Below are 24,897 nucleotides of genomic sequence, written 5' to 3' on the forward strand. Positions count from 1 at the left end.
TACAGTAGGGACTGTTCGGTTTTGTTCACATGCATCGAAAGTTCTTCATCTTCTTTTTCTTGCGTCTGTTCGTCCGATGTGTGCTGAACCGATCGCTAACCCTCGCTCAGCATCCCCCCTTTCAAAGCCTAAGAGCGTCGCAACATCAACCTGGCCATGCTCGCCTCGGACTTTCAACACTTCTCACACGAACACAAGACTCAGCAATGCGTGACAAAACTTTCCTCTATTGCATCAACCCCTCTATCCCCTTCACTCCTCCGCCTCACCCTGTTCCGCCCAAAGACTATCAAGCGCACCCATCCACTCCTTCCTCTCGCCCTCATCCTTCGCCTGCAAAAAGTAACTATTATTCGCGGTATAAACCCCAAAAACATTCTCCCTCCCCAACATCCTTTCAATATTCTCATCATGTTCCACCCTCACTTCCGCAACGTGGATCGCCATGATTTCATCCGTCTCCGCGCTCGATTCGTAGATGAAAAGGAAGGGTCTGCGGAGGGAGAACCAACGTTTGACCCATTGGTCTGTGAATGCCTCGGGTGGCATTTGGAGGTATCCTCGTTTGGTGGCATTGTCGGAGCGGCTGATGAGCGTTACAATTGGTGTGAGTTTGGGTGGGGTTGCAGGGTTGGAGGTTGTGGATGTGGATGAGAGTGTGCGGTCGAGTTTTGCTGGTGAGAGTGATGGAGACGGGGAGGAGGGGACGTTTTCAAATCCCAACCCCGCAGCAGCAGTAGTCGGTGGTTGGTCATCGAACATGGTCGAGAGCTTACTTCCCCCCGACGACCCATTCGAGTCGGCGTTAGCACTGGGCTGCTCAGCAATCTCAACCCTCATCTTTGCATCCCTTACCGCTCTCTTCCATAGATCCAAGACCCTCATCATGAGTTCCTCTTTTCCTTCTTCTCCCCTCTCCACCGCCACCAAGCCACCAAATTGACCCTTCAACACAACCCTAACCCCCTCAACCTCCGCCCTCCTCTCCTCTCCCCTCCTCAACACCTCATGATCACCCACCAAACTCACCCCTCTTGCCTTCCAGCCCCTCAACGCCTCCTGACCCCTGACATACTTCTTCCCCGTATCCAACCTCCACAACTCCTTACTCCTCTTCATCATCGGGGGAACCAACGTTACCCCAAATATCCCACTCGTCTTCGTCAACGTCCTCGCCCCCTCAATAAAACTCATCAATCTTCCCGGAGGCTTCGCATCCCTGGCATTAATAGACACAGCTACATCCATCCCAAACTCCACTGGCCCAATACACCTCTCCACCTCCACCTCGAATGTCAACCGCATCAAAACCCTGTGTCCGCTCGCAGTAGTCTTGTTAAGGTGGAGCGAATCGTGAACACTGCTATCCCACCAAGCCCATAGACTGAGTTCACTTGTTCCGTTCACAAGAAATTCGAGAGTTTGCTGCTTAGCGGGTACTTTGAGGAGGATAGTATCTTCTGCTTTCCCACCGTGTACTCTTCCTCGTGCATCGAGGAGACGAACGTCGCCGAGTTGAATTTTTGTTACTTTCGACCACAAAAATTGCCGGCCAGAATCATGATGCAGATGCAGCACCAATTTGCGCTGCAACCCTTGTCGCAAGAAGAACGACCCGGGATCTAATGCAGACTGTGAGCGCACCGGCACCGGCATGTACTCTCCAGAGCTGTCCAACTCGCAAATCTGCACCGAGGCAAGGATGTGATGTCGTTCCTCTCTACGCATTTCGTTTTCCGAGAGCCGCTCCTTCATCGTGTTCGACATCGCCGCTTTTGGCCCTCGTACCAAATCCGCACCATTGCTCGCATGCAAAGGCGCAAAGTTCTCGGAGGGGGAAGGTTGACCCTCATTCTCGCGTGCATTATCGTGTTTTTCCAGCCCGACCAGATAGTGCGGCTTGAGCTTGGCGTAGAGCTCGATTGGAGCAAAACCAATTCGCAACCACTCGATCGATTCGGGTGTGAGTACGAAGCTGAGCGTCCTTCGCAATCGCACTTCCGAGACCGACTCGTCGCTTGTAAGATCGATCGGAACAGAGGTGTAGATCTCGTCCTTGCTCAACGCGTTCCCGGCAAACGAGCTGAGCTTGACCTGCAAATGAACACTCGCAAAGTCATCCCTCGAGATCTCGGAGACCGAATCAACCAGCACCTGGAAACCCAACTTCTGGCCCACTGGTAGCTCAGCACCACCACCGCCATGAGTCGAAGTAGACGGAGTCGGAGACCCAGACCCGCGCGTTCCACTCGGCGCCATCAATCCCCCATTCCCATTCCCATTCCCATTCCTCCCTACTGGTACCTGCGTCAAACTAACAAACTTCACCGTCACTCCACAAGCTCCCACCTCTTTACCTGTATGTCCATCCCTTAACGGCATTCTATATTTCGCCGTCATGCATCTCGCTAGCGGGTCCAACGGGACCAACGTACTCGCTACAAAGGCGTAGGTTGGATGAGGAGCCTCGTAAAACGGATCCGACCAGTTGAAGTGCCTTGAATATTCCGGCTTGTCCACGAAAGTGTAGAGGTTCCTCATCTTACCTAAACGCTGCTCGAACTTTGCCATCGACCAGACGTAGCATGTCGAATGAACGTAGTCGAGCACTTTGATCCCCATACACGGCTTTGTGCAAGCGGCGAGGTCCGGGTCGGAAACGTCGTCAAACTCAGTAAGACCGGCAATGGCTTCGACACCAGAAGTGGGGACGGCGAGGGGGAAGTCGTCGACAACGGTGAATTGGTAGGTGACGCGCTTGTTGAGTTCTTTGCTGATCACGTTGGCTTCCTTGACCAGCACTGCTTTGCTTAATGCGTCTTCCGCCATAGATACCCGAGTGTGTCCTTTCCAGTTCGCAAGCGCTTTCCGAACCAGCGCTTTTTCGCGATCGCTGTATTCGACAATTCCATCTCCCCCCGGGCGAGGAGAACCATTGGCAATACGAGTAAACTTCTCCTCATACTCCCTCACTTTCGCCCTCAACGATTCTGCCTCGCGATGAGTAGCCGCAGCAGCAGCAGCACTCACCGCCGGTGAAGCAGCCGCATTACTGAACGGACTACTACCATTATCCTTCATCGGCGTACCGGCACCGAACCGCATCGATCCCATCTCACTCCCTGCCTGACTCCACGGATCGATACTAGTATCATCCGTCATCGCACCATACGAGTAAGGTCTAACCACCGAACTGGCACTCTCGCTCGCATTGTCATCGAACAAGCTCGCCCTACTCTCCGGCCTCCCTAGCACACTGCCCATTGACTTTTTCGATCGAGCCCGAGAAATGTCTTCGAAGAGCTTCTCCAGATCCTCTTCGTTGAGATTGTCAAAGTTGATATTCTGACCATTGAGCTTCGCCATAGCGTACTCGCGTCGGGCATAGGTCCAGTCGACATCACCCGATGCTGGAGAATCGGGTCGAGTTGCGGGTAGGTCTCCATCTTGAAGCGTCTCGTTGTGTGCTTCTCCAGTCGAAAGCGCAAGTGTTGAGCGGACACGATCCCTCGCCTTCCTAACCTCCTCTGGATGATTGAACCTGAACACATGAAAATCACCCAAAATGACCCTATATCCCGACCTCAACCTCTTTGGCTCATCCGGAACCAGCCTTTTACCATTCACCATCGTCATACTATCCGCCATCGCTGTCACTGTCACCACTCCATCCTGATGGTCGAACATGCAGTGTTTCGCTAGAATCTTCGTCCCGCTCAACTTGATATGCACATCCGCCCCACTCTCCAAATTCCCCACCAGCGTCTGCCCAGGCTTGATCTGATAGATCAAACACTCGCTCATTAGTGGATCCTCATTCAGATTCACCAGATGCGGCAATTTCTTCGGCGTATGAACCCCCACATTCCCCTTATCCACTGAAATACCTAACTCTTCCAATGCCTTCTCCCTCTCTTTCTGGATTTCTTGCGTCTTGGTCAACTTCTCTTCCCAGCTCTCATTCAAACTACTCATAATCTTTTCGCTCTGCTCTAGCTGTTCTTGAAGTTCGGCCTTGGTGACGGTTTTGATCTCGCCCGACTTGGTCTGATATCGAACCACCTGTTTCTCTGGCGGTATTGAAGGATCCCAGTTACTTTCACCATCAATTCCACCTCCACCAGAAACACGTGTGCGGAGCATCTCGAGTTCCTCTTTGAGCTCGCGAATAAGCTTGGCGTTGGGATCTTCGTTGACGACGGCTTTGTTTTTGATCTTTTTCGCTTGATCGGCGTAGCGAAGCGTACTGAGTGTCTCTTCGTAGTCAGCTGGCGAAATGGCTGCAATCATGGCTGTTTTTGAGTTTCCTCCCAGACTGTCCTTCAAGAGCCAGGTCAAGGCGGAGTCACGGTAGGGAACAAAGTTGTCGAGACTGGCAGCTTTGCTCTTCTTTGCACCCTTCGCTGGTTCTGGAGCTGAACTTGCTGCTGCCAATGCTGCGATGACTTTACCGAGCGTGGTGAGGGAGCGGTTGATATTTGCACCTTCTTTGAGTCGGGCACCAGTTGCACCCGTCGAATTGGCACGTTCCGAACCCGCCAAATCGACCAGCGAGATCCTCGAAACCTTCTCGGCTTCTAGCTTGGTCTGAACATCGAACTTCTTTTGTGTCAGCACAAGCGTGAACACAGCATGCGATCGTGAGCTGGTCTCGTTCATATTAGTCGCAGCTACCGTCCTCGCCTTGTTTCCTTCATCCATCAGATTCTCGATATCCCTAAAACTGCCGACGACCAGCTTACTTAGATCCTCGACGTACGGACCCAGACTGGGATGTTCTCGCACCTTGAGATTGCCCTTGTTCTTTGGATTAAGCAAGTCACGCACTTTCTCGTTATAGATCTCGATATAGCTGACCTCTACGCTGATTTTGAGGTTTCCATCCGCATCCGTCTTGTCCTGAATATCGTCAAAGAGACGAGAACAGGTGAGAGGAATCAGACCTTTGGCTTCAGCATATCCGACCATGGAATGCGATTTGCCCGAGCCTGTTTGACCGTAGGCGAAGACACAGGTGTTGAACCCATTGAATGCATGTTCGAGAAGTTCGATACCGACGAATTGAAAGAGAGTGTCTTGTTCGGTGTTTTCGTCGTAGGCTCGGTCGAAGGAGAAGGGCATAGCTTTTTTCTTGGTGGCTTTGGAGCTTTCGCGAGAGTCGGTGTCAGAGGGTGGTTGGAGAACGAGTTGATGGTCGTCGACGAATTCGATGAGGTTGGATGCGCCACGATTGCGTTCTCGGGAGTTCATTGGACGACATCGCACCACGACTTTGATGTTGCCCGAGTCGGCCATGGCGGGCGAAGACTCGAACTAAGGCTCACGGCCTTGTTGCTCCAGGGTGTGCCAAACGAGGCCGTCCTGTCGGTATCCTGCAAGCTATTAAGCTTGGCCGCACTAGGAGAGCAGATGTCTGCGATCTCGAAGCCGCCCCTATCGGTCGAGAGTGAAGGTGAGTCGTACAAGAAGCTCCGCGTTGCTCGAAGGTGGAGTCGACAGAGATGAGGACCGTAGGTGCTCAGAGTAAAGTCTTGTACATTCAAGCGGTGTAGTTGATGGTGGTGATAAGTCGATCCGGCGGTGCGAAGCCCAAGAGTCGAAAGGTGAAATGAAGATGGTCTGTGTGTAAAGTGAATCGGATCCGAACGAGAAACGAGATGTAAGTGTTGGACGTTGAAAGGGTATCAAATGGGTGTGTGTTGCGTTGCGTCGCGATCCAATCCGATCTGATACGGAGCGGAGGTATAGGTATGAGGGCGATGACGATTATGAAGATGATGGTGGGAGAGTTGAAGGCTGAGTTCTCTCTTCTCCACCGGATGTCGGAGTGAGAGAGAGTAGCAGAAAAGGAACACACAGACCCCCACACGCCAAGTGTTGGATGCAACTCTCGACTTGTGCACATGACCACGACTTTCCTGTTCGAGCCCGACACAGCTCAATTTAACATTGGATCCTGTTAAATTTAATTACAACCAACACCTCATCAAACACTCGGCTTCATCAACAAAGTGACACACGCTTGTCCTCACTCACACATTCACATCGCAGACAGCAATCATAACATTGGTGTAGAAAGCATGGTCCTTCATCTGGATGGAGAGAGTAGAAATACAGGTGAGACGGTCTTCAGGTACGGTTGAGTGGTGTGTATATCCATATCACTTGTTCTTGTTTAACGGAGACTCTTCCATCGACTTGATCCACTGTTTTTGCTCCTTCTGCTTGATCTCTTCCTCGATCTTTTGCTGCACATCCCCCTCTTGTCCTGCAAGCACATCCTTCAAGTTTTGCTTCGCACTTCCCCTCTTCAATGGCTTGGGCTGAGTCGGGGCTGGACTCCATCCGATCATGTAAATGATCTGGAACGTCGCCGGTACAACCTCGTTCTCACCCTCCCCTTCACTGCCGTGCAAAGCTTGGTAGATCGCACCAGCAGACAACATCGTATCCCTCCTCAATTGACCGCGGCGGTTGATGACGGCGTTCGATTCGCCCATGTCCCGCAAGTCATGCATGAGCTCATACATGCTTGGGTATCCAACAGCCACCTCATCCACATCAACAGTAGGAATGGTGAATCCAGCTCTAGAGAGGAGAGATGCCATATCCCGAGTATCAGCCATAGGAGAGATACGAGGCGAGATACCACCCTCTCTCTCCTGCTCGGCCAACTGCAGACTCGTTCGCAACTCAAACAGCGTATCACCACCGCAAAGGGCAGCAATGAACACACCATCCGGCTTCAATGCTCGTCGAATCTGAATCAACACACCAGGCAAATCGTTCGTCCAGTGCAATCCACCACTGACCACCACGCAATCCAAACTAGCCTCTTCGAAAGGCAGCATCTCTTCATCGAGCACGCGGCGCTCGATCTCGAATCCATACTGCTCGTCCAAATGTCGATCGCGGTTCAAGAGCGCCTCGCTAGTGTCGCACATGATGATCTTCTTTGTCCCACATCCCTTTGGGTCCAGATACTGACGAAGAAATCCAGGTCCAGCACCAAGCTCGACAATCGTTGGGAAATCGCGCTTGATGTCCTGCACACGATCAGCGAGCGATTCGGCGATAGCACGTCGAACGTAGTCGGTCTGTCGAGATGGCTCGCCGCGAGTCGAGTCAGCACCGAATGCATGCATGTCATTCTGAGCAGAGACCAAAGGTCGAAGAGCAGCGCGATCCTTTTGCAGCGTCTTGGTGGCACGGTCGAAGATGGTAAAAGGGCTATTGGGTTTAGGAGGTCCAGGAGCTGGGTTGCTCGTCCCCGCAGCCAAAGGGGTGCCTGACATGGTCGATGCATGACGAACTGACACGGTGCCAGTGGCGTTGTTGCTGACAGGGGTGGTGAATGGGTTGCTGTACAAGCCAGAGTGCTTCAGTCGAGGCGATATCTGGCCAAACGTGAAGCGACTGTTCGCGGTATGCACGCCCTCTGCCTGAGCGTTGGCTTTGACAACTTCGGCGTTGTAAGCGATGTTGTCAGAGACGAGTGTACGAGCACGAATGATCAAAGCAGGTGGGAAAGCTCGTGCCTCCATACGGTCGACCAGAGCAGCAGCGCGATCGGCATGGCCGTGGCTCAGCTCAGCGCGAATCATAGCTTCGTACGTGGAAGGTTCACGCTGCACCGATCCGAATGGGTTTGCGACATCGCTGCTGGCAACGGATGCAGCAGGCGACATGTTCGACGACGCGTGAGCCGAAGAACCATCAGCAGGAGCAGGTGCACCAGCACCATGAGCCCTGGGCAGATGGTTGCCAACAGCGGCAATACCAGCAGCAGGCTCGCTCATGCTCTCGAACAGTGCACGAGCTTCCTCCAATCCTTTCTCGCCTGCCTCGGTCGAGTATCCTCCAATAAGCAAGTTCGCAATATAAGCAGTCATGGCCACACCAGCATGCTTCATCTTTTCCACATGCGAGCGAATGAGATCTGTCCTGTGATGAGCAACGAAAACTGCAAGCAGCGCCTCAAACGAGACCGCATTCAGCCTCGTGTCTGTGTCCTTCCTTGACTGTGTCGCAGGATGTGTTGCAATCGAGTCGAAAGTGGCGATAGCGCGATCCAAATCATTGAGCATGCATCCATAGCAGTTGATCAACGAAGCCCAGTGAGTGCCCTGAACCGCCACCGATGGGTTGGCAACAATCTCTGCGAACACCCTTTCCATTTCTTGCGGCTGAACAGGCTCGATAGCGCCAAACAGATCCAGCAATAGCTTGTACGTGTGCGCACTCGGCTCGACGCCAGCAGCAAGCATCTTGTTGTAGTAGACAAGCGCTTTCTCGCGATCGTGTACGCTCTGGATGTAGTACTGCATCATAGTGTTGTACGGCGGAACGCGGGGCTTGAAGCCCGAGTCGCGCTCCATTTGCCCGAACAGGTGAACTGCACGCTGCTCATCGCCGATACGACAACAAGCGTTGATGACAGCACCGTAGGTGACAGTAGTGGGCTTGATACCAAGGTTGAGCGTCATTTCGTCGAACAGCTGCAGGGCGCGATCGGTCTTGCGAGCACGAGAAAGCTTTGAGATGACCGCGTTGAACAGATAGGTGGAGGGTCGAACACCAAGGCGTTGCGATTCGTCAAAGAGTTCCTGAGCAATCGATGCGTCGTCGGTGGTGTCGCGAATGGTAGCAATGAGAGAAGCGTACGAATTGGGCATGGGTGCACCTCCAGCAGCGATAATACGGTGACGATGCGTTGTGGCAGCATCAGGTCGACCAGCATGGCTGAGTGCCTGGATCATCGAATCTTCGATACTTAACCATGCATTCGTCTGCCAAGAGGGGTCACCAGCCAGAGCGTGCAAGACCTGTTGGGCCATTGCATACAATTCCTCGACACGTTCCACATTGCCAAGACGACCGAAACAACTAATGAGAATCGAAAGTGCTTCGGGATGAGCGTAGTTGCCGACCTTGGCCTGCTCGACGACCTCGTTGTAGGCTCGAGGAGCTTCGTATTGACCTGATTGGCGTGCAAGTGCATACAACTTCTTACCGAGGTCGGTGTCAATCACTTGGACGGGAGGGAAGTTGTAAGCGGGTAAAGTAGAGGATCCAGTAGAGAAAATCGGTGCGGGCAAGTCCTGTCGGTAAAGAGGCGAATACTGCTGAGGAGGCGTAGTGGCAGGTGTCGAAGCGCTCATCTGAGATGCCGAGCCAGGATCGCTGCTTGTCTCGGCGGCGACCTCTGACACAGCATCCTGAGCTGCGGCGGCAGTGGTTGCATTGGTAGCAGCTGCAGCGCTTTCCTTGACCCAGTCGGGAAGCAACGAAAGAGCCTCCTCCCCATAGCGAGAAACCGTAAGCTGGATAACTTTGCTAGCATCCGCAGCTGGACGCACAACAGTACCTTCCGGCGTGTCAGCATCAGCAACAGGCAGTTTCGCAAGATCCTGCAAGACAATCGGTAATCCATCCGCCTTGAACGCATCCAAGTTGAGCGGTCGAACGTTGAGCTCCTCGAAGCAGAAAGCTTCCAAGATCAACGACCAGGCATCAACCGAGAACGGCAGACTGGTGATCGCGTCCGGTGTCTGGTTGTGCACGGATCGATACAGGTTGGCAACGTTGGCAGCCACATGCTCGTCGAGCAAGTCAGTAGCGCGCAATACTGGCGCAACAAACTCGGCGCTGGCGAAGAGTCGGATGGGAGCGAGATCGGTATCAGAGGAGTCGGTAGTCAAGAATCGGGTAGCAAATTGTGAAAGACGTTCACCGTAGGCCTTGAAGGGTTCAGCTGTGACATTGAGTTTCTCGACAAAGAGACCAACGTATGTCAAGGTGGCGCCAGCATCGACGGCGCGGTTGGCAGTCAGAAGGGTATCGGTGAGTTGGAAGATGGCAGTGACGAGATTGTGAGTCTGTTGAACGTTGTCGGCAGGGTCGAGGAAGTGGATGCGAGCGGCTTGCTGGACGAAGAACGCACCTGCGGCATTGAGTGCGCGATCGAGCGGTGCATTGGCTTCCTCTGCCGTACTGATATCAAGAAGACGCTGTGCATTGGCGACGTTGGCAGAGACGACTTGAGACAGGGTCGAAAAGTCGGCATCGACATGCGAGTCAGCACAACGCTGTAAGTAGACTTGGAAGACGTGCTCGAGAGGCTCAAGATACTGCTCTTCTGCAGCCACCAGTACAGCGATGAGCTGCTCCATGGTGCGGTAGCCCGGCAAGGGCAAAGCCGACTTGGAGGCAGCAGAAGCTGCTGCTGCTGCATCATCACCATCAGCCACCATGGGACTGACCTTGCTGAACCAAAGAAGTGCAGTAGCGGTATCGCCAACATCCAAGAACCCGCGGATCATCGACGAGATCACCGAAGTGTGCAATGCTGGAACGTTGTCACCACCTTCAAGCATCCTCTCGAACAACTTCACTGCCCCACTCGGATCGTCGAGAGCGAAATGAGCCTCGATCAACGAAGACCAGACTCGCACGTCACCCTCGTGCTTCCACGCGGGGTGTTGACTGGCAAGCAGAAACTCATCAAACACTTGCTTGCATGCTGCGAGCTTGCGTGCCTGCTGCTCGGGCAATGTTTCTTGGGGCTTGATCTGCGGATCGGTGAAGAAAGTCCTGATGAGATGCTTGAAAGAAGCGGCGTTAGTGTAAACAAACATGTTGCTCTCAAGAAGATCGAGCACCGTCAAGGCTCGATCGACGTCGCCGCGAAGAGCACAGCTGGAGAGAATGGCGTTGTAAGCCTTTTCGTCGCTGAAGAACGTGCGATTTCTGTGTGCGGCTCCCATCAATTCGAGAGCCTGGTTGAAGTCGTCCTGAGGAGGCTTTGTTGTGGAAGCATCTGTTTGGGAGCCCTTGACATCATCCGAAATAGGCTTGGCTGCAGTCTCTGCGTCGCGCGCACAGAGCGCCTTGACAAGCACGGTATATGTATGGCTGTTGGGCGAGAGACCAGCTTGGATCATGTCGTTGTAGGTATCGGTGATCTCTGACACAGACTGGCCCTCCTTGCGAACAGCCAGCAAAGCATTCATGACCATATTGAAGCCAGTGATCGTCTTCTGGTTTTTCGGCAACGCCTTGAAAGCATCGATGCCGATGCGAACCATAGCAGCATCTTTTCTCCTGGCAGCAGTGCGGAGGTTCCTGTAGATAATGTCGCGTGGGCTAATACCAGAGGCGATCACGGTGGAAGATTGTGGGCCGGCTCCAGAAGGGTCATCATGAGTGGAGGTGGCCGAAGTAGAAGCAAGTCGCTTGTGCTGTTGTTGTGCTTGTATTGACGCATCACCTTCTGTCGCAGCAGCGGTGACGAGCAAAGGCCCCTGTGTATTGGCGAAAGCATGTCTGAACCGCACCTGCATATGTGAGTTGGTCAAATGACCAGGTTGGGCAAGCATCGAACGCTCATACGGCTGTTGACCATCTAGCCTAAGTTTGTACGCTTTTTGTCTTCGAACCTCGTCATCGTCGTCATTGCTCTTGTTGTTAGTATCGCTGTTGGAAGTGCTAGAGGCTTGCGAAAGAGCACGTCCTGTGTGTTGATAGGAAAAGTGTGCGCCTCGGCCAGCATGGTACTTGGCACCACCGGCACCTGCACCAGCAGAAGAAGCGCCACTGCTGAGGCCAGAAGCCCAACCAGAAGCAGAGCTGCCAGTAGTGGTGGAAGAGGTAGAACCGGAAGATGCACCTTGGAAAGCACCTCGAAAAGTGTTAGCCGAGTTATGGGCGGCATTGGCCGCCGACTGTGCTGTGCCCCTCCATAAGTAAGAGGCGAGTTTAGCAGCCGAGATCACCGGCATAGCAGTTGCGGTGAGATCCGAGCTAAGCCTTGTCTATGATGCGACAGAAGGAATTGTCGTGTTGACGCCAATCTTGGGCGAGCTATCGATCAACTAAAAGCGTTGTCGTGAGAGATGCAGCGCCCGTTTTCAACTCGAGCCTACTATGATATCGAGTATAAAGATATCGTTTGTATCGATGAACCTATCCAATGACAGAAAAGATATCGAGAACCACTATCTGATCGTGACAGTGCTTAGATTAGTCGATATCGTGATAAGTAAGGGGTCGATCCCTGCAGCAATTGTCGGCCTGGTATGAATGAGAGTGAAGGTGACCGAAAGATTGCAAAAGGGGAAAAGCCGTTGTTGATTGTAGTTGTTGTCTGGAGTGTTAGGTGATGAAGAGAAGCGAAGATGAGGAGGGCGGCCTGAAGTAAAAGAAGATTGACTCAGCTGTGCGGGCGGATTTCGATTTCGATTTTGCGAAAAAAAAAGGTGCCCGATCCTGCTCTTTTTCTTCCCGATCCTGCTCTCTTTCTTCCAGCGAAATGATCAAGGCCAAAAAAAGGGTCCGCAATTTTCCTTCTCTTCCCTTCTGTACAGGGCCATGATTGTGTGATACAGTATCGGGCCGCATCGGGCTGTTTTCCCTCCCTTCTTTTTTTGGTGTCCGCGGTATCAAAAAGTCGCCGTGTTTCGGATAGAAATCGAAGAGCCATGTGACAACCGCCGCCGGTATTGCCCGCTTCCGAATCTTTCCCCTTTCGCAAAAAAAATAAAGGCAACTGGAGTTTTTTGCGGTCTAACACGGTCTAGGTTCCTCGCTTCGGGTTGACTGGACAGGCAAAGCTCAGCACGCAAGGTCATCCTTCGCTGCTGTCATTCGCTAGGCATTCGATAAGATATGAGGATAAGATATGAGAGTAAACGCAAAAGGAAGGGAAGATCCGAATTCTAGTCGACAACCATCGCCCTATCAAGGCATGCTGACAGCATCCCGACACTACCCTGTGGCCAGGGTATCCCATTCCACGGTGGCGGCAATTGGTGCCTTTCTTCGCTAACCAACCTTAGTCTATGCAAACTCTCCACAATACCTTCCCAGCCATTCCCCTCTTCCTGCGATAGCCAGTCTTGAATCAAGTCCACAGCTAAAACGTGTCCTGCTCCTGCTCTGCGGGGTTTGTGCAACAGAATTGCACTTTGTTTCGGTAGCACCTCTTCCCCTTCCTCCTCTTCTGTGTTTTGCAGGGTAGAGCCGAAGGGTGTTGTCCAATTCATCGGCATTCCGGCCTGAAATTGTAGAAATTGGGAGAATTGGCTAGCCTCCAACAGCACTTTCTCTGATCTCGCAGTTGTAGTGGTTGCGGCCGAGGTCCAATCAGCGCTGGGTCGAACTTTGTCACTTTTCTCGAGCAGGATCGATTCGCTTTCGTCCGTCCGTACGCTGAGGAGGGCTACACTCCCCATCACTCTATCGTTCACCTGAGTTGCGTTGAGATAGACTTCGACCAGCCGATGCCAAGCTGTGAACTCACGGCGAGTAATGTTGCTTGCACTTGAGATGGCGAGTCTCCAACGAACCCGCGCACGAGAAGCTTGGGCGATGGCAAATAGCCATACCTTCTCGATGCAGTTCTCGATCTCACCAGTTGGAGTAGTTAAGACGTCGATGGTGGAGCTGCTAGCACGTTCGTCCATTGCGCTAACGATGATGAGGGTCTCCTGCGTAGCATCCTCCCCGTCACCACCACCACCACCACCAACAGGAGCAGCCTGACAGATCCAGTAAGAAACATGCAAAATCAAACCCTCACTGTCCGTCAGCGCTGGCTCGACTCCTGATGCAAGTTCAAACTTGGTCCTCCCCTCACCTGCAGCCAAGGTCCACACCGGGAAATCAACAACCCCCGACACTGCCCCGCCTTCTGTCCCATGCAACACCTTTCCTGGCTGCCTCCTTACAATCCTCCCCAACTGATCATATACTCCAAACACCAACCTTCTCACTCCACCCGTCTCCTTTCCCAGCCCTAAACTGCCTCCTTCGGTCACCATCTCCGGACTGACCACCCTCACCAACACCTGCTCAGCCAAAACACCAACTTGCTCCCTCAACATCGCTCTCAAATCCGCCTCCAACCGCAGCAGACCGTGATAGCCACTCTCCTTGCAGCCAGCAGAATTCGGCGGCTGCAAGGTATACACTACCACATGTTTCCCATTGAGCAGATCCGCGGATATGCGACTAGCGATGGAGCGCAAGGTGTCGAGCCATGCTTCGCCGTCTTTCCACAGTCGGTCGAGGTAGCTTGATAGGGCCAAAGGCTCGGTTGGGTCTGCAACGGCGAGGATGGATGATGCTCCTCCGGAGTGCGTTCCGAGCCCGTGAGCCTGGAATGCATTGCGAAGACGGTCGAGCCAGGAGACGATCTCGTCATGCCATGCAGGGGAAGCGTGTGTGAGAAGCACTTTCGCGACAATGTGCTTCTGTCCGCTAACAGCAGATAATTTCGACTTGTCCCACAGCATGAGTGCCGACGGCAACGCTTCGATCACAGATCCTTGACAGCCAACAGCGATCTTTGCTGGCTCTAGCACTTGTGCGATGTTGTGGTCGTCACCTGCAGTGGAGGAAGAGCGTTTGACCAGGCTTCCGAGAGTAGGCAGTGCAACATCTGTGCCGTCATCTTTGATGGCATTCGAAGGCTCGCTGATTCCGGTGGTTGGATGAGAGGAAAGGCTGAGAGCAGAAGCCATAGCCTCAAGTACCTCAATCTTGTCGCCCACAGCAACCTCCGAGCCTCCTGATCCACTGCTCACGGATCCAAACATGGCTCGGAACTGCGGATTGCCGATCAACCACTCAGCAGTCCTCGATAACAACGATCGCCTGATCGTCGGCTTTGAAAACGCTCCAGCCGCTCCGATCTTCTTGGTCGCCACCTCTCTCTTGCTCGAAAAGAGCACATGATCCCCGCGCAGGAAGCTGGCAACGACCTCACTCGAACGACCCTTCATCATCATCTGCTCTTCCAAGCTCAGTGTCACACCAGCCGCTCCTTCCGCATCACTTGGAAGGTCACCAGTATTCTCATCGTCACTAGTTGAGCTGTCACTGTCGTCATCACTGACTGCACCTGGCATCTGCGCGATGTCATCGCTCGATCTGGGCGTCGCTGGCACATCAAGAACTCGCTGTGAACTCGATCGTCTGTTGCCAAGCAGGCCCGATCCTGGCGGTGCTTTGCTGTGACGATCACGATGCAACTTCAGCAATGCTTGTCCACGACGCGATGGTGTCTTTGACGGGGAAGGTCGCGTAGGACCAAACTGGGACACAAGTTGGCCCGTCACTGGAGCTGGAGCACTAGTTCTGTCGGTACGTCCTCCTATCCTGCTCGCTTCGGCGGACACACGACGCTGACCTGTGCTCTTGCTGCTGTTGTTGACTGTGGTGATGGCCGTGGTTGTCTTCGGCTTGGACGCGAACTTTCCCAACAGGTCGTATTTGCGGCCAAGATTAGCTCGAGCACCTGCCGTGAGCCTTTGCAGCGGCTTCCTCGCCTTGGGCTGGGCAAGGGGAAGGAAAGCGTTTGGCACGATTGCCGGCCGCTTCCTACTGGTAGTATCGCTTTCCATCGCGGCGTTAGCAGCGGCAGCAGCGGCAGAGCTCGCATCCGCGAGACGCAGCTGGTCCTCTCCCTTGGAGTGATGCGCATCAAATGGGTGCTGTCTCGATGCGTCCGGTGCCTGGTCAGCAGCATTGTGCTCTCGATAGCTTTGAGTTTTCTCACCCGGCCGGCTGACATCGTGCAGACCAACGATCGTTGCACCGTCGCGATACTCTTCGACAGGAGAATAGGGCGTCCGTGGCGTTTTGTGACTCGGATTGCCGCCGAAAGCGGGTGAACTCTCGGTGAGCGAGCTCGGCGTGAAGCCAGGCAGTGACGCTGGATCGCCGAACGATGTGGTACTCGAGGCATCGCGCGGAGTGAAAGAGGTCATGGCAGGATGGAAAGACTGTGCTGAGCTGACGGCCGCCAGGTTTGTGTCTGATCCTCCGGGGTGATTCAGGTGCGACTGCGCCGCCTGTGCCGTGGAATCTGACGTAGCCATGGACGAGGGAGCAGCGTGCAGAGCTTGCGAAGGCTCCGCCGACGTGGCCATAACATCTTGCAAGCCCGGGATTGCACTGAACAGCGCATCAAGGCTGTTCGGCCCGATGTCATCCATCGTCACGTCGTCGAGTCCACTGACAGTACCAGGAGCCGTAGCAGCGCTGATTGTTGCTCCAGGCTGCAAGGCAGCACCAGACATGACGTTCATCGAGCCCGCGGGAGGATTCAGCCCCAGGTCCGCACCAAAGCTCGAATGGTGAGACAGCGCAGAAGTGGGGCGATGCGGCACAGTGGGTTGCAGTGATGCTGAGGCACGCTCCGGCTCAAGATCAAACGCAGACTCGTCGAAGAAGGAAAAGTCGTCTTCTGTCAGCAGCCCGAGATTGCCGAAGATATCAGTCTCGCCTGCTTTTCGCTTGGTGGGACCATGCTGTGCGAAACTCAGAGGCGTTGTGTCCTGAGCGCCTTGGAATGGTGTCGATGCTTGAGAGTGCATTTGACCGTGAGGTTGCAGCAGCGAGGATGGAGCTACAGGCTGATTTGAAGTTGAAGCGTTCGCGGCAACAGCTCCAGCGTCCGAAGGAGCTGATGCAGAGCTCATCGAGAAGGCCCAAGCTGAGTCTGATGTATTCGGCTGTTGGCTCTTGGTCTCGTCGCTGCTGGACACAAGGGAATTGTGTGATGCGCCTTGGCCTTTCGGCGCTGTGAACTGATCAACTGGGTCGGCTTGCATGGCAGGGCTTGATGTGAGGGCAGGTGTGGATGCAGACGCAGGCCCTTCGCTGGTCTGGGGCAGGAACTGCATCCAATTGAGATCGTCACCAAAAGCCTCGGCGGCGTTTGCAGCACCCGGTCCAGGCTCAGTGCTCGTTGCTTCGCGTTTGGCCGGAGAGGTACTTGGTATAGACTGTCCAGCGGCGGTAAGAGACTGCGATGGAGTCACAGAACCTGCGGCAGGCATGGCAAAGTCAAAGTCGGGGAACGCAATACTGGCTGATGTAATGTCAGGACGTATGGAGGACAAGGGATCCATACGATTCCGTGCCAGCGATGCGTCGTCGGGCTCGCCCGGTGTGTAGGGCGCAGTGTTGTGTGCGAAGGTAGTCTCGTTGGCATCGTTGAGCACCTTGAGCGTGAAGGAGACCAACTCTTTGAGTGGTGTCATGGGCTGGCTATGTATTTTCTGGAGGTCATCGTTCGCAGACGAGCCGAGTGCGGAAGCAAGACCGGCATTCCGCGGCTTGTCTTGAAGTACGAGGCACCAGCTGACTGGCCATAAGAACTGCCTCGCCTCCTGGCTCTGTTCCTGGCTGCTACGCTGTTGTTGTTGCTGTTGCTGCAATCCTTGCTGTTCGTGGTGCTCCACCGTAGGCAGTGCGTCGAGATCCATGTTCATGTCGACCGGTCCGTTGGGCGTGAACGGCTCGCGTGGCTGCTCGTTCGGCTGCAAGTGAGTCTGTGGAATGAGTCTTTGGGGCTGTGTTGGGGGAAATGTGCAGACGGCAAGGCCGGATGCTAAGGAATCGGTGTCGCCGGGCCGGTGGGATGCTAGGTCATCGTCCACAGACGCAAACATGGAGCGCAGATCTGCAAGCTGCTCGTCAGCAAAACGAGTCATAGCAATGACGCCTAAAATCTCTGCATGGCAGCCAAGTGGCGCTAGGAGCAATCTAGCACGTGTGGGGCCTGGTCGGTCGGATTTGCTACCTTGCGCGTGTCGAGTGCTGGCAAGAGGAGTTGCAGCAAGTCTGCGGGATATGGCACGAACGAGAAGTGTGTTGCTACAGAGCGACAGGTCAACATCAGTGGTGAAACTGTGCTGATCTGTGCCATCTGCTGTTGTTGATGCGTTACCAGGCGTCGAGAAGAATGAAGCATCGGCAGTCGTGGACTTGATCAAGTCATCCCGACAGAGGGGCAGGAAGACGATCCTGTCGCCCAGTCGCAGCCTCCTGCGCTTGATTTGGGGTTGTGTACCGACCATTTCTGTCATGCCCGGCTCTTGGGGCTTAACTGGAAGGGCTGCAGATTGGTTCACGATTGAGTCGATCGCTCTTGCTTTGAGTGAGGTCATGAAACGCTTGTGCGCTGCCCTCTGCTCCGAAGTGAGGGAAGGCTCTTTGCCTTTGCGGTCGACAGGCGTCGACGTGGCGCTTGCGAGGGGGTAGGAGCCAGTGCTAGTGTCCGCAAGTAGAGCAAGACGAGCCATGGCTTTGGCAACGTCAGACGACAAGTGACGGGCAACGGTTGGGTCGAGAATCGAGACAAGGTGTGTACTCGAGCCACGCTTGACCCCATCTTTTGCTGAAGACTCGGCCTTGGGTGTGGTAATGTCACCAGATTGTGCCCTTGTGGAGCTGGTAGCATCTGCGATCGCGTTGGTCGCCTTACTCGGGGCTTCGGTATCTTTGGTGATGGCAAGGAAGAGCCACAGATCTGCAATTGCACAGCGTGATGGTGCATCGAGGCGATGTGCGGCAGTATCGTTAGATGATGGGTTTGCTGAGGATGTGTAGACGAGAGGTCCGCCGCCCAATAGACGCTTGAAACCTGCATTCTCAGGTTGACTCGAGGTGTCAGCAGCTTGCGAGCGAGCCCTTGCCTTGCGAGCGGCTGCGAGTACTTGTGCAATGCCGAGGTCCCATGCTGACTTGAGCTCTTCGAGGGAGCGTGCAGACGAGGTAGCGGCTGTCATGATAGCATCTTGCTGTCCGGCCTGGTGATCTGAGACAGAAGCTGGTTGAGGGTTGCGCCTTGATAGATGCAGCCAGTATACGTGGGTGTCGGCCGGAAAAGGTACCTTGGCCAACGAGGTAGGAGTGAGAGTTGTGAGCGAGGGAAGGTGCTGTATGGATCTATGTTGCGCAGAGAGGCTGTTAGGAGGAGCAGCAGATCGAGGTGCTGATACTGTTCCCGGGAAAGAAGCGACATTGGCGAATGGACGCGGAAAGGCTGGGCTGCTCGAAGGTGAGGCATGCTGAGCTGGACCTAGGCCGCCGATACGACGATGACCTGATGGGCTGTTGGCGAGGCTAGCATGGCGAGCATGAGGGGCAAACGCGCCCGGTGTATGAGCCATATTGCTGTGACCAGCACCTCCACCATGGGCTGTCGAGGTGGAGGCTTGGTTCGACATGGTGGTTGTGGTGGTGGTGGTTGTACTGCTAGCTCAGATTGACTTGCACATTGGATAGGGTCGTGGACGCAATTAATGGTCGAGATCTAGCGAGGCTACGAGACTCTCAAGCAGCTGCTGAAGGCGTTCGCTCTTGGGGTGAAGTTAAGGTTTTTGCATCGGTTGGTTGCTTGACGTTCCTTGGTTTGTCCGCGAAGCTGGTGCGAGCTTCTTTCGACGATGTATGGTGCGATGGTTGATGGACGATGCTGGCGGTGTCGTCTGCGTTTGCTTTGGGGCGCCAGGATGATGCTGAGCAGCTTTATTGTAACATTGATGTTGCCCGTAGGCTGCAGGCCGAGTCGAATATGCGTGTCTGTCTCCAGTCGCAAGCCCGAGGGGCGGTTGAGGGGTTGCAAGCTTGAATTCGAGTGGTTTGCGAGATCGCTTATCTTCAGAGATCGGGCCCTCGAGGCTGCTCTTCCCGATTCCAAGCCACGTGCTTCAACCTTTTCTTTACAGCGAGAGACGCTGCAATTTCGAACGATTATTTTGGCCATTTTTTTGAAGAGCAATTTGAGAACTCGACTTGCAACTGGTGTATAAAATTGGCCGACTCGTGTCTGTCGCTTTTCGATTCAAGTAGGTCGTGTGCTGCGTTTCAGTGGCGAATTGGAAAATCTTGCACCGATGTCTCCCGATTGCAGCAACATGTCCGAGATCAGCAGAGCGATTTGTGACGAGTCTGCCTAGCGCCCTCGTCGAAGAGTGGCGGTGTAGAGAAGCAACATTGCATCGCGCGGGCTTGCTTGTTGGCCAGGCCTTTGGTCAGCAATCTCGAACCCCTTCTGTCTCTCTGTCTGTCATTCTCGGTGTTTGGATCGGCTGAAAGTGAGGATCTGTATCGTAGAACGGCCTCTTGTTGATGGCTTGCAGAGAGCGGGGAGGATGCTCGAGCTCGATGTTTCATCATGCGATAGAAAGTCCGATTGGGCGTGCCAGCGTTGCAAGCCATTTGGAGAGGGCGCCAAGTGGCAAGATCAACAGGTCCTTGCTGCAAATACGAGAGGTTTGCTCGATTTGCTCAGGTTACTGAACTTGTCCTCAAAGCGAGCACGAGCAATCGTCAGGCATGCTAAACTCTATACACAGATCGATGGGGGTTGGATCTGTTTGGATGACTGTGTATCCGAAGTGTGCCCATAGACTCGATTGTCGGAGCCGATCTGATTGCGACAAAGGGCAGCACGTCGACTTTACAGCTAAGGAGTAAAGAGCCTTCCGCCGAGAAGCGAGACAAGCAGCTGTGCTTTACCGATGCTTGATGGACTGCGACCGAACCTTTCTCCTGTAGGCGGTGCAAGCGAGAAGTCTCAACATGACAAAGGAAAGAAGCATGGGAGCGGTTGTACCCCCGCGCAAAGCGTTGTCATGAATGTCGAAGGCAAGAGCGGTGTCTGGCTGATATTGCGCCAAGGACAGAGGTCTGTGCTGCCTCACGATGCAACGTTGGAACCCCTCGTCATGGCAAAGAAAGGATGGCTTGGCAATACAGTATCCATTCTTGCCAAGATAGCAAGACGAACCAGAGCCAAGCTTCTTGTTGACCGCTTAGGCCGATGACCAACAGCACTAACGACATCCACAACACTGTGTCGACGCCAAACAACACCATGATCATCTTTTTCGCTCTTTCATCTACTGTGATACACCCCTATGCGGGGAGCTGAAAGGAAAGGTTCTTGCAGACGAGCTTGCAGAGAGGGAGCATGTATCAGCCTTTGCCGACCTTCTTGCCCGTTGATTCTCTCACATCACACATGCTAGAGCTTTCTATAGCAGCAAAGCCTATCGTGTGAGATACAGCCATGATCGAGCTTAGAGTTAGATCCGCCGGGTGTCGGACAAGCCGAAAAGATGACGGACAAGCCGAAAAAGATGACAAGCTCGAATCTGTTTCGTTCAGATTCAAGTCAGCTGTGCTCCTTATTCCGATTCGCTCTTTGAATGTGGTCAGGCCTAGTTGCCTGAGAGGGCGTTCAAAGTGGAAGAGTGAACCGTCGGCAGAGCATGCCGAAAGGATGTCGAGGAAAAAGGCGCTAAACACCAATTTGGCAATCTGAGCTCCATCTCTTTCGAAAAAAAGGGACACGACTGGTACATTGCAAGTCATCATCATCATCATTGTTGTTGTTGTTGTTGTTGTTGTTGTTGTTGTTGCTGCTTGAAACGGGCAGGCTTGAAATCGCGGTCGTCGCTTTCACAGCATGCGCTAAGGCGGGGACTCAATCCCAAACGTTTGAAACGTATCTACTTTCAAAGATTGACTCCAGGCACACTTGGTCCATCCATCCATGACTGCTGCCGGTCTCGCACACAATAGATGTGCTGCGAGTATGAACGTTGCTTCCTTCTAGTCTCTCGCCTATCCATCAACCAACTATCGTTGAGCTGAGGGGCGAAATGTCTCAGTGTTGTAAGAAAGGGTTTGCATTTTGTGTGTGTCTGAGTGTTGGCTGCAGTGTGTTACTATTATTACAGTGCCTCGCTTCGGTAGGCAACTGCCTCGCCTCTGCGTCCTTTGTGTGTTCCTTTTGTGTGTTCCTTTCTGTCCTCTGCACGATCTGCACATAACCAACGACATGCTGAATTAAGTCTCTGTGGAAATTCCATTCAAAGAGGAATAGAAAAATAACTCAAACTAACCGTGGCGCTCTCTGATGTGACGGCGGAAGAGCCGAAACTGTGACTGCAGCAAGCATGGTCTTGGTCTTCTTGGTTGGTGTTCCATTCGCCAGATGCACTACTGTAGCGCGCCGACTGCTTTAGTGCCTGTCGATGCATGAGATGCGCCTCGGTTGCAATGTTGCAATTCCTCGCCAAACTCACACACGCTGAGAACACACGCCGAGAACACTCACCGAGAACACTCACCGCGCAGAGAGAGAGAGAGAGAGAGAGAGAGAGATGCCAAGCCGAGTTTTGTCGATCATCGCAAATCACTCTTCGCTTCTGCCTCTTTCTGCCTCCTTCTGCCTGGAAGATTGCTGCTCCGTCATTCAACACCGACGAAACGGCATCTCTGACCGAGCAGCAACAACTGCTCTTGTGCCTTTGTATGGCTCTACACCAGTCAGTGTTGGTTGTGTGAATGATAGAGAAAAGGAGCGTTCCTCTTTGAGCTTGGGCTTGACTGCACTGCTCTGCCCTTTGTCTGTCTCTTTGTTCCTGCGCTACTCCCTCTCTCTGCTTCTCTTTTCCTGCCTTGTCGATCCCTTCCGCCTGTTGGTTTGGTCCCGCTCATCGATCCTCTCAAATGTTATCATTCACCTTCTCTATCCATCTCTCCTCTCCATTCTCTTCCCCAATCCTCCCTCCTCTCCACATCATCTTTCTCCTCTCTCTTCTTTTCACCAACCCATCCCATCCCATCCCATTCCCCCTATCGGACGTGGCTTTGAGAGCTCACGACGATCCCATCATCACCTTCTCTTTTCCAACAACAAGGACACAGTCCCAGCTCCATCTCGACTTGGACCTATTCCACTTCAATCACTAACAGCAGCAGCAGCATTAGACCAGCTACGACAGCATCATCATCTCATCCTAGCAACTCGCCCATCCGCATCGTGTTTCCATCCAATCGCATTCCAACGTGATCTGCATTTCATCCACCCCAAACACCTCACTCTCCCATATACATAGACATTCACCATGCGCTTCTCACTACAGCTCTTGGTCGCCGCCTTTGCCGCCCTCCTCTGCGCCGTCTCCTCTACCGAGGCCAAGCTTTCGCGTGGTCTCGCCTGGGGTGTCAACGACAACTACGGCCCTCGTATCGCAAAAGGTCTTGTCAAGTGGTATTGGCACTGGCAGGATGGTCCCAACCCCAAATTCGAGGGTAAGCTCCACTGGGTTCCTTGCTTCTGGGGTCCCAAGTACTACTCGCAATGGAACCAGCGTAAGCAGGAGATGAAGGGCAACCTCCCCAAGCACATCCTCAGCTTCAACGAGCCCGAAATCGCCGGTCAGTCCAATCTCGACCCCAAGTACGCCGCCAAGCTTCACATGAAGGAGCTTCAACCTTACGCTCGCAAGGGTGTCAAGATCAGCTCCCCGCAGATGGTCTACAAGACCGAATGGCTTCAGGAATTCATGAACGAGTGCAACAAGCTCGGATGCACGATCGACTTCATCGCTATCCACTGGTACGGCACCACCCGCGACATGGCAAAGTTAAAGAAATGGATCAAGACCATCCACAAGCGCTTTAACAAGCCCATCTGGGTCACCGAGTACGGTATCACGGCCGCTTCCGGTTCCAACATGAACGCTATCAAGAAGTTTCACATGGATGCTACCGCATGGATGACTTCGGTCAAGTACGTTGAGCGTGCTGCTTGGCTTGGATGCTTCGAGATCGACAACCCTCCTGACTCGTACGCCAACCACAAGAACGCTTTCCTCAACGCCAACGGTTCTCTTCGTGACATTGCCTATTGGTACCTCTACTCGCACAGGCCTGTCAAGCGATCCACTCACTCCAACCGTGCCTTGCCCACTTTGCACCTTGCTCGCCGCGCTGTCACCCACAAGGACGAGGAGGGCAACGTCATTGTCGATGACGAGGATGTCTTTGAGGAGCCTACCAACATTGTCGAGTGCGACGAGTACTGCCAAGCACGCGACAAGGCTATCGCCGAATACGAGGCCCAGAATGGAGCCATCTCTGATGAAGACGAGCTGGATGACGAAAACGAGGCCGAAGATGAGGAATAAGATGCTCTTTGCTATCTCTATCTCTATCTCCCGTTGTCACCAACCTGATTTCCCGCTCTAAAGTACAACATCGAATCCTTGTCACGGGTCATATATCATCGATCAATCGTTCCTCATCGCTCTTCTCCTTCATCATTGCTCTCTCCACTTGAAACCTCGTAGTTGGGTGCCGGCACTCCACTCGATCCTCCTTTCTTCTTCACTCTTCATCAACCACTACATGACCCGGCATCGTTTCGTTTCCAGTTTCTGTTTCCCGTGTATTGTCCCTTGTCTCTATTTTTGTTTCATGTCTGTTCTAAGGTGGGGTGGCGCGTAGATGATCGCCGGTTCGGTCAGTCCTCGTACCTCACTCTTCTCTCTCTCTCTCTCGAAAAGGAGATGCAAAGGTGCTAGAGAGGAAACCGGCTTTTCCTTTTAGTTGACTGTTCGAGATCAAACTTGTTTCTGTTGGTAGTTCTTGTGTAATCTTCTGCCAGAGATTAACAGATACTTTCTTAGCATTGATCGTCGGCTATTCGGTCTTTGTTCTTTTACCTCTTCGAATTCATTTCTTTTTTCCCTCCCCCCCCCCCCCAACTTTGCTTCAGACTGTGTGCCTGCCGATTGTCATCGAGATGAAGGAAGATTTTCCCGTCTTCATCATTGAGTCGAATGAGTTGGCTCATTCACTGTCAACTTGCACTAACTATGCCTCGGACACAAGAGTTCGAGAGCCATGGTAGCTGCTGCCATTCTGACTAGCTCATCGGCTTCTATGAAGTGATCAGGAGAAAGACTTGAACCGAGTCAAGGCTCTTATCAATCGCTCTCACACGACTACACTCCTCCGCCTTTCTTGCCGACAGTGTGTTCTTGACGAAGACATCCAATATTTCCAATCATTCAGACCCTTCCAGGAGGACAGGCAGTCTTGCAAAGTTACGTCTGTTTGTCACTGTGGATGGCCGAGCACAAAAAAAAAAAAACAAAAAAAAAAAAAAACAAAAAAAAAAAACAAAACAAGGCAGCAGTGCCAGTCAAACTCGATTCCTCCACTCCGACTTTTGGTTGGCTCGATTTTCTTGGCTTCTGAGGTCGCAACGATCCTCCTCTCTCAAAAGGCTCTCTCAAAAGGCTG

At 53.3% G+C, this 24,897-nt stretch overlaps 4 protein-coding genes across 4 annotated transcripts; 1 reads left to right on the top strand and 3 right to left on the bottom strand.

The window, feature by feature from the left end:
* Positions 1-252: 252 nt before the first annotated feature.
* On the bottom strand, positions 253-5,295 carry UHO2_06639 (putative Kinesin-3 motor protein; the record flags this gene model as incomplete). The annotated part of the gene is made up of 1 exon (XM_041558808.1): positions 253-5,295. The coding sequence occupies one exon, from the start codon at positions 5,293-5,295 to the stop codon at positions 253-255; it is 5,043 nt and encodes a 1,680-aa protein (XP_041414742.1).
* Positions 5,296-6,161: 866 nt separating this feature from the next.
* UHO2_06640 (uncharacterized protein) lies at positions 6,162-11,780 on the bottom strand (the record flags this gene model as incomplete). Its single annotated transcript, XM_041558809.1, has 1 exon — positions 6,162-11,780. One exon carries the CDS (start codon positions 11,778-11,780, stop codon positions 6,162-6,164), a length of 5,619 nt encoding a protein of 1,872 aa, XP_041414743.1.
* Positions 11,781-12,716: 936 nt separating this feature from the next.
* UHO2_06641 (uncharacterized protein) lies at positions 12,717-19,019 on the bottom strand (the record flags this gene model as incomplete). Its single annotated transcript, XM_041558810.1, has 1 exon — positions 12,717-19,019. The coding sequence occupies one exon, from the start codon at positions 19,017-19,019 to the stop codon at positions 12,717-12,719; it is 6,303 nt and encodes a 2,100-aa protein (XP_041414744.1).
* A 3,693-nt stretch (positions 19,020-22,712) lies between these two features.
* UHO2_06642 (uncharacterized protein) lies at positions 22,713-23,777 on the top strand (the record flags this gene model as incomplete). The annotated part of the gene is made up of 1 exon (XM_041558811.1): positions 22,713-23,777. One exon carries the CDS (start codon positions 22,713-22,715, stop codon positions 23,775-23,777), a length of 1,065 nt encoding a protein of 354 aa, XP_041414745.1.
* Between the last annotated feature and the right edge of the window lie 1,120 nt (positions 23,778-24,897).

Source organism: Ustilago hordei (genome assembly GCF_900519145.1).
Source record: "Ustilago hordei strain Uho2 genome assembly, contig: UHO2_contig_20, whole genome shotgun sequence".
Classification (NCBI taxonomy): Eukaryota; Fungi; Basidiomycota; class Ustilaginomycetes; order Ustilaginales; family Ustilaginaceae; genus Ustilago; species Ustilago hordei.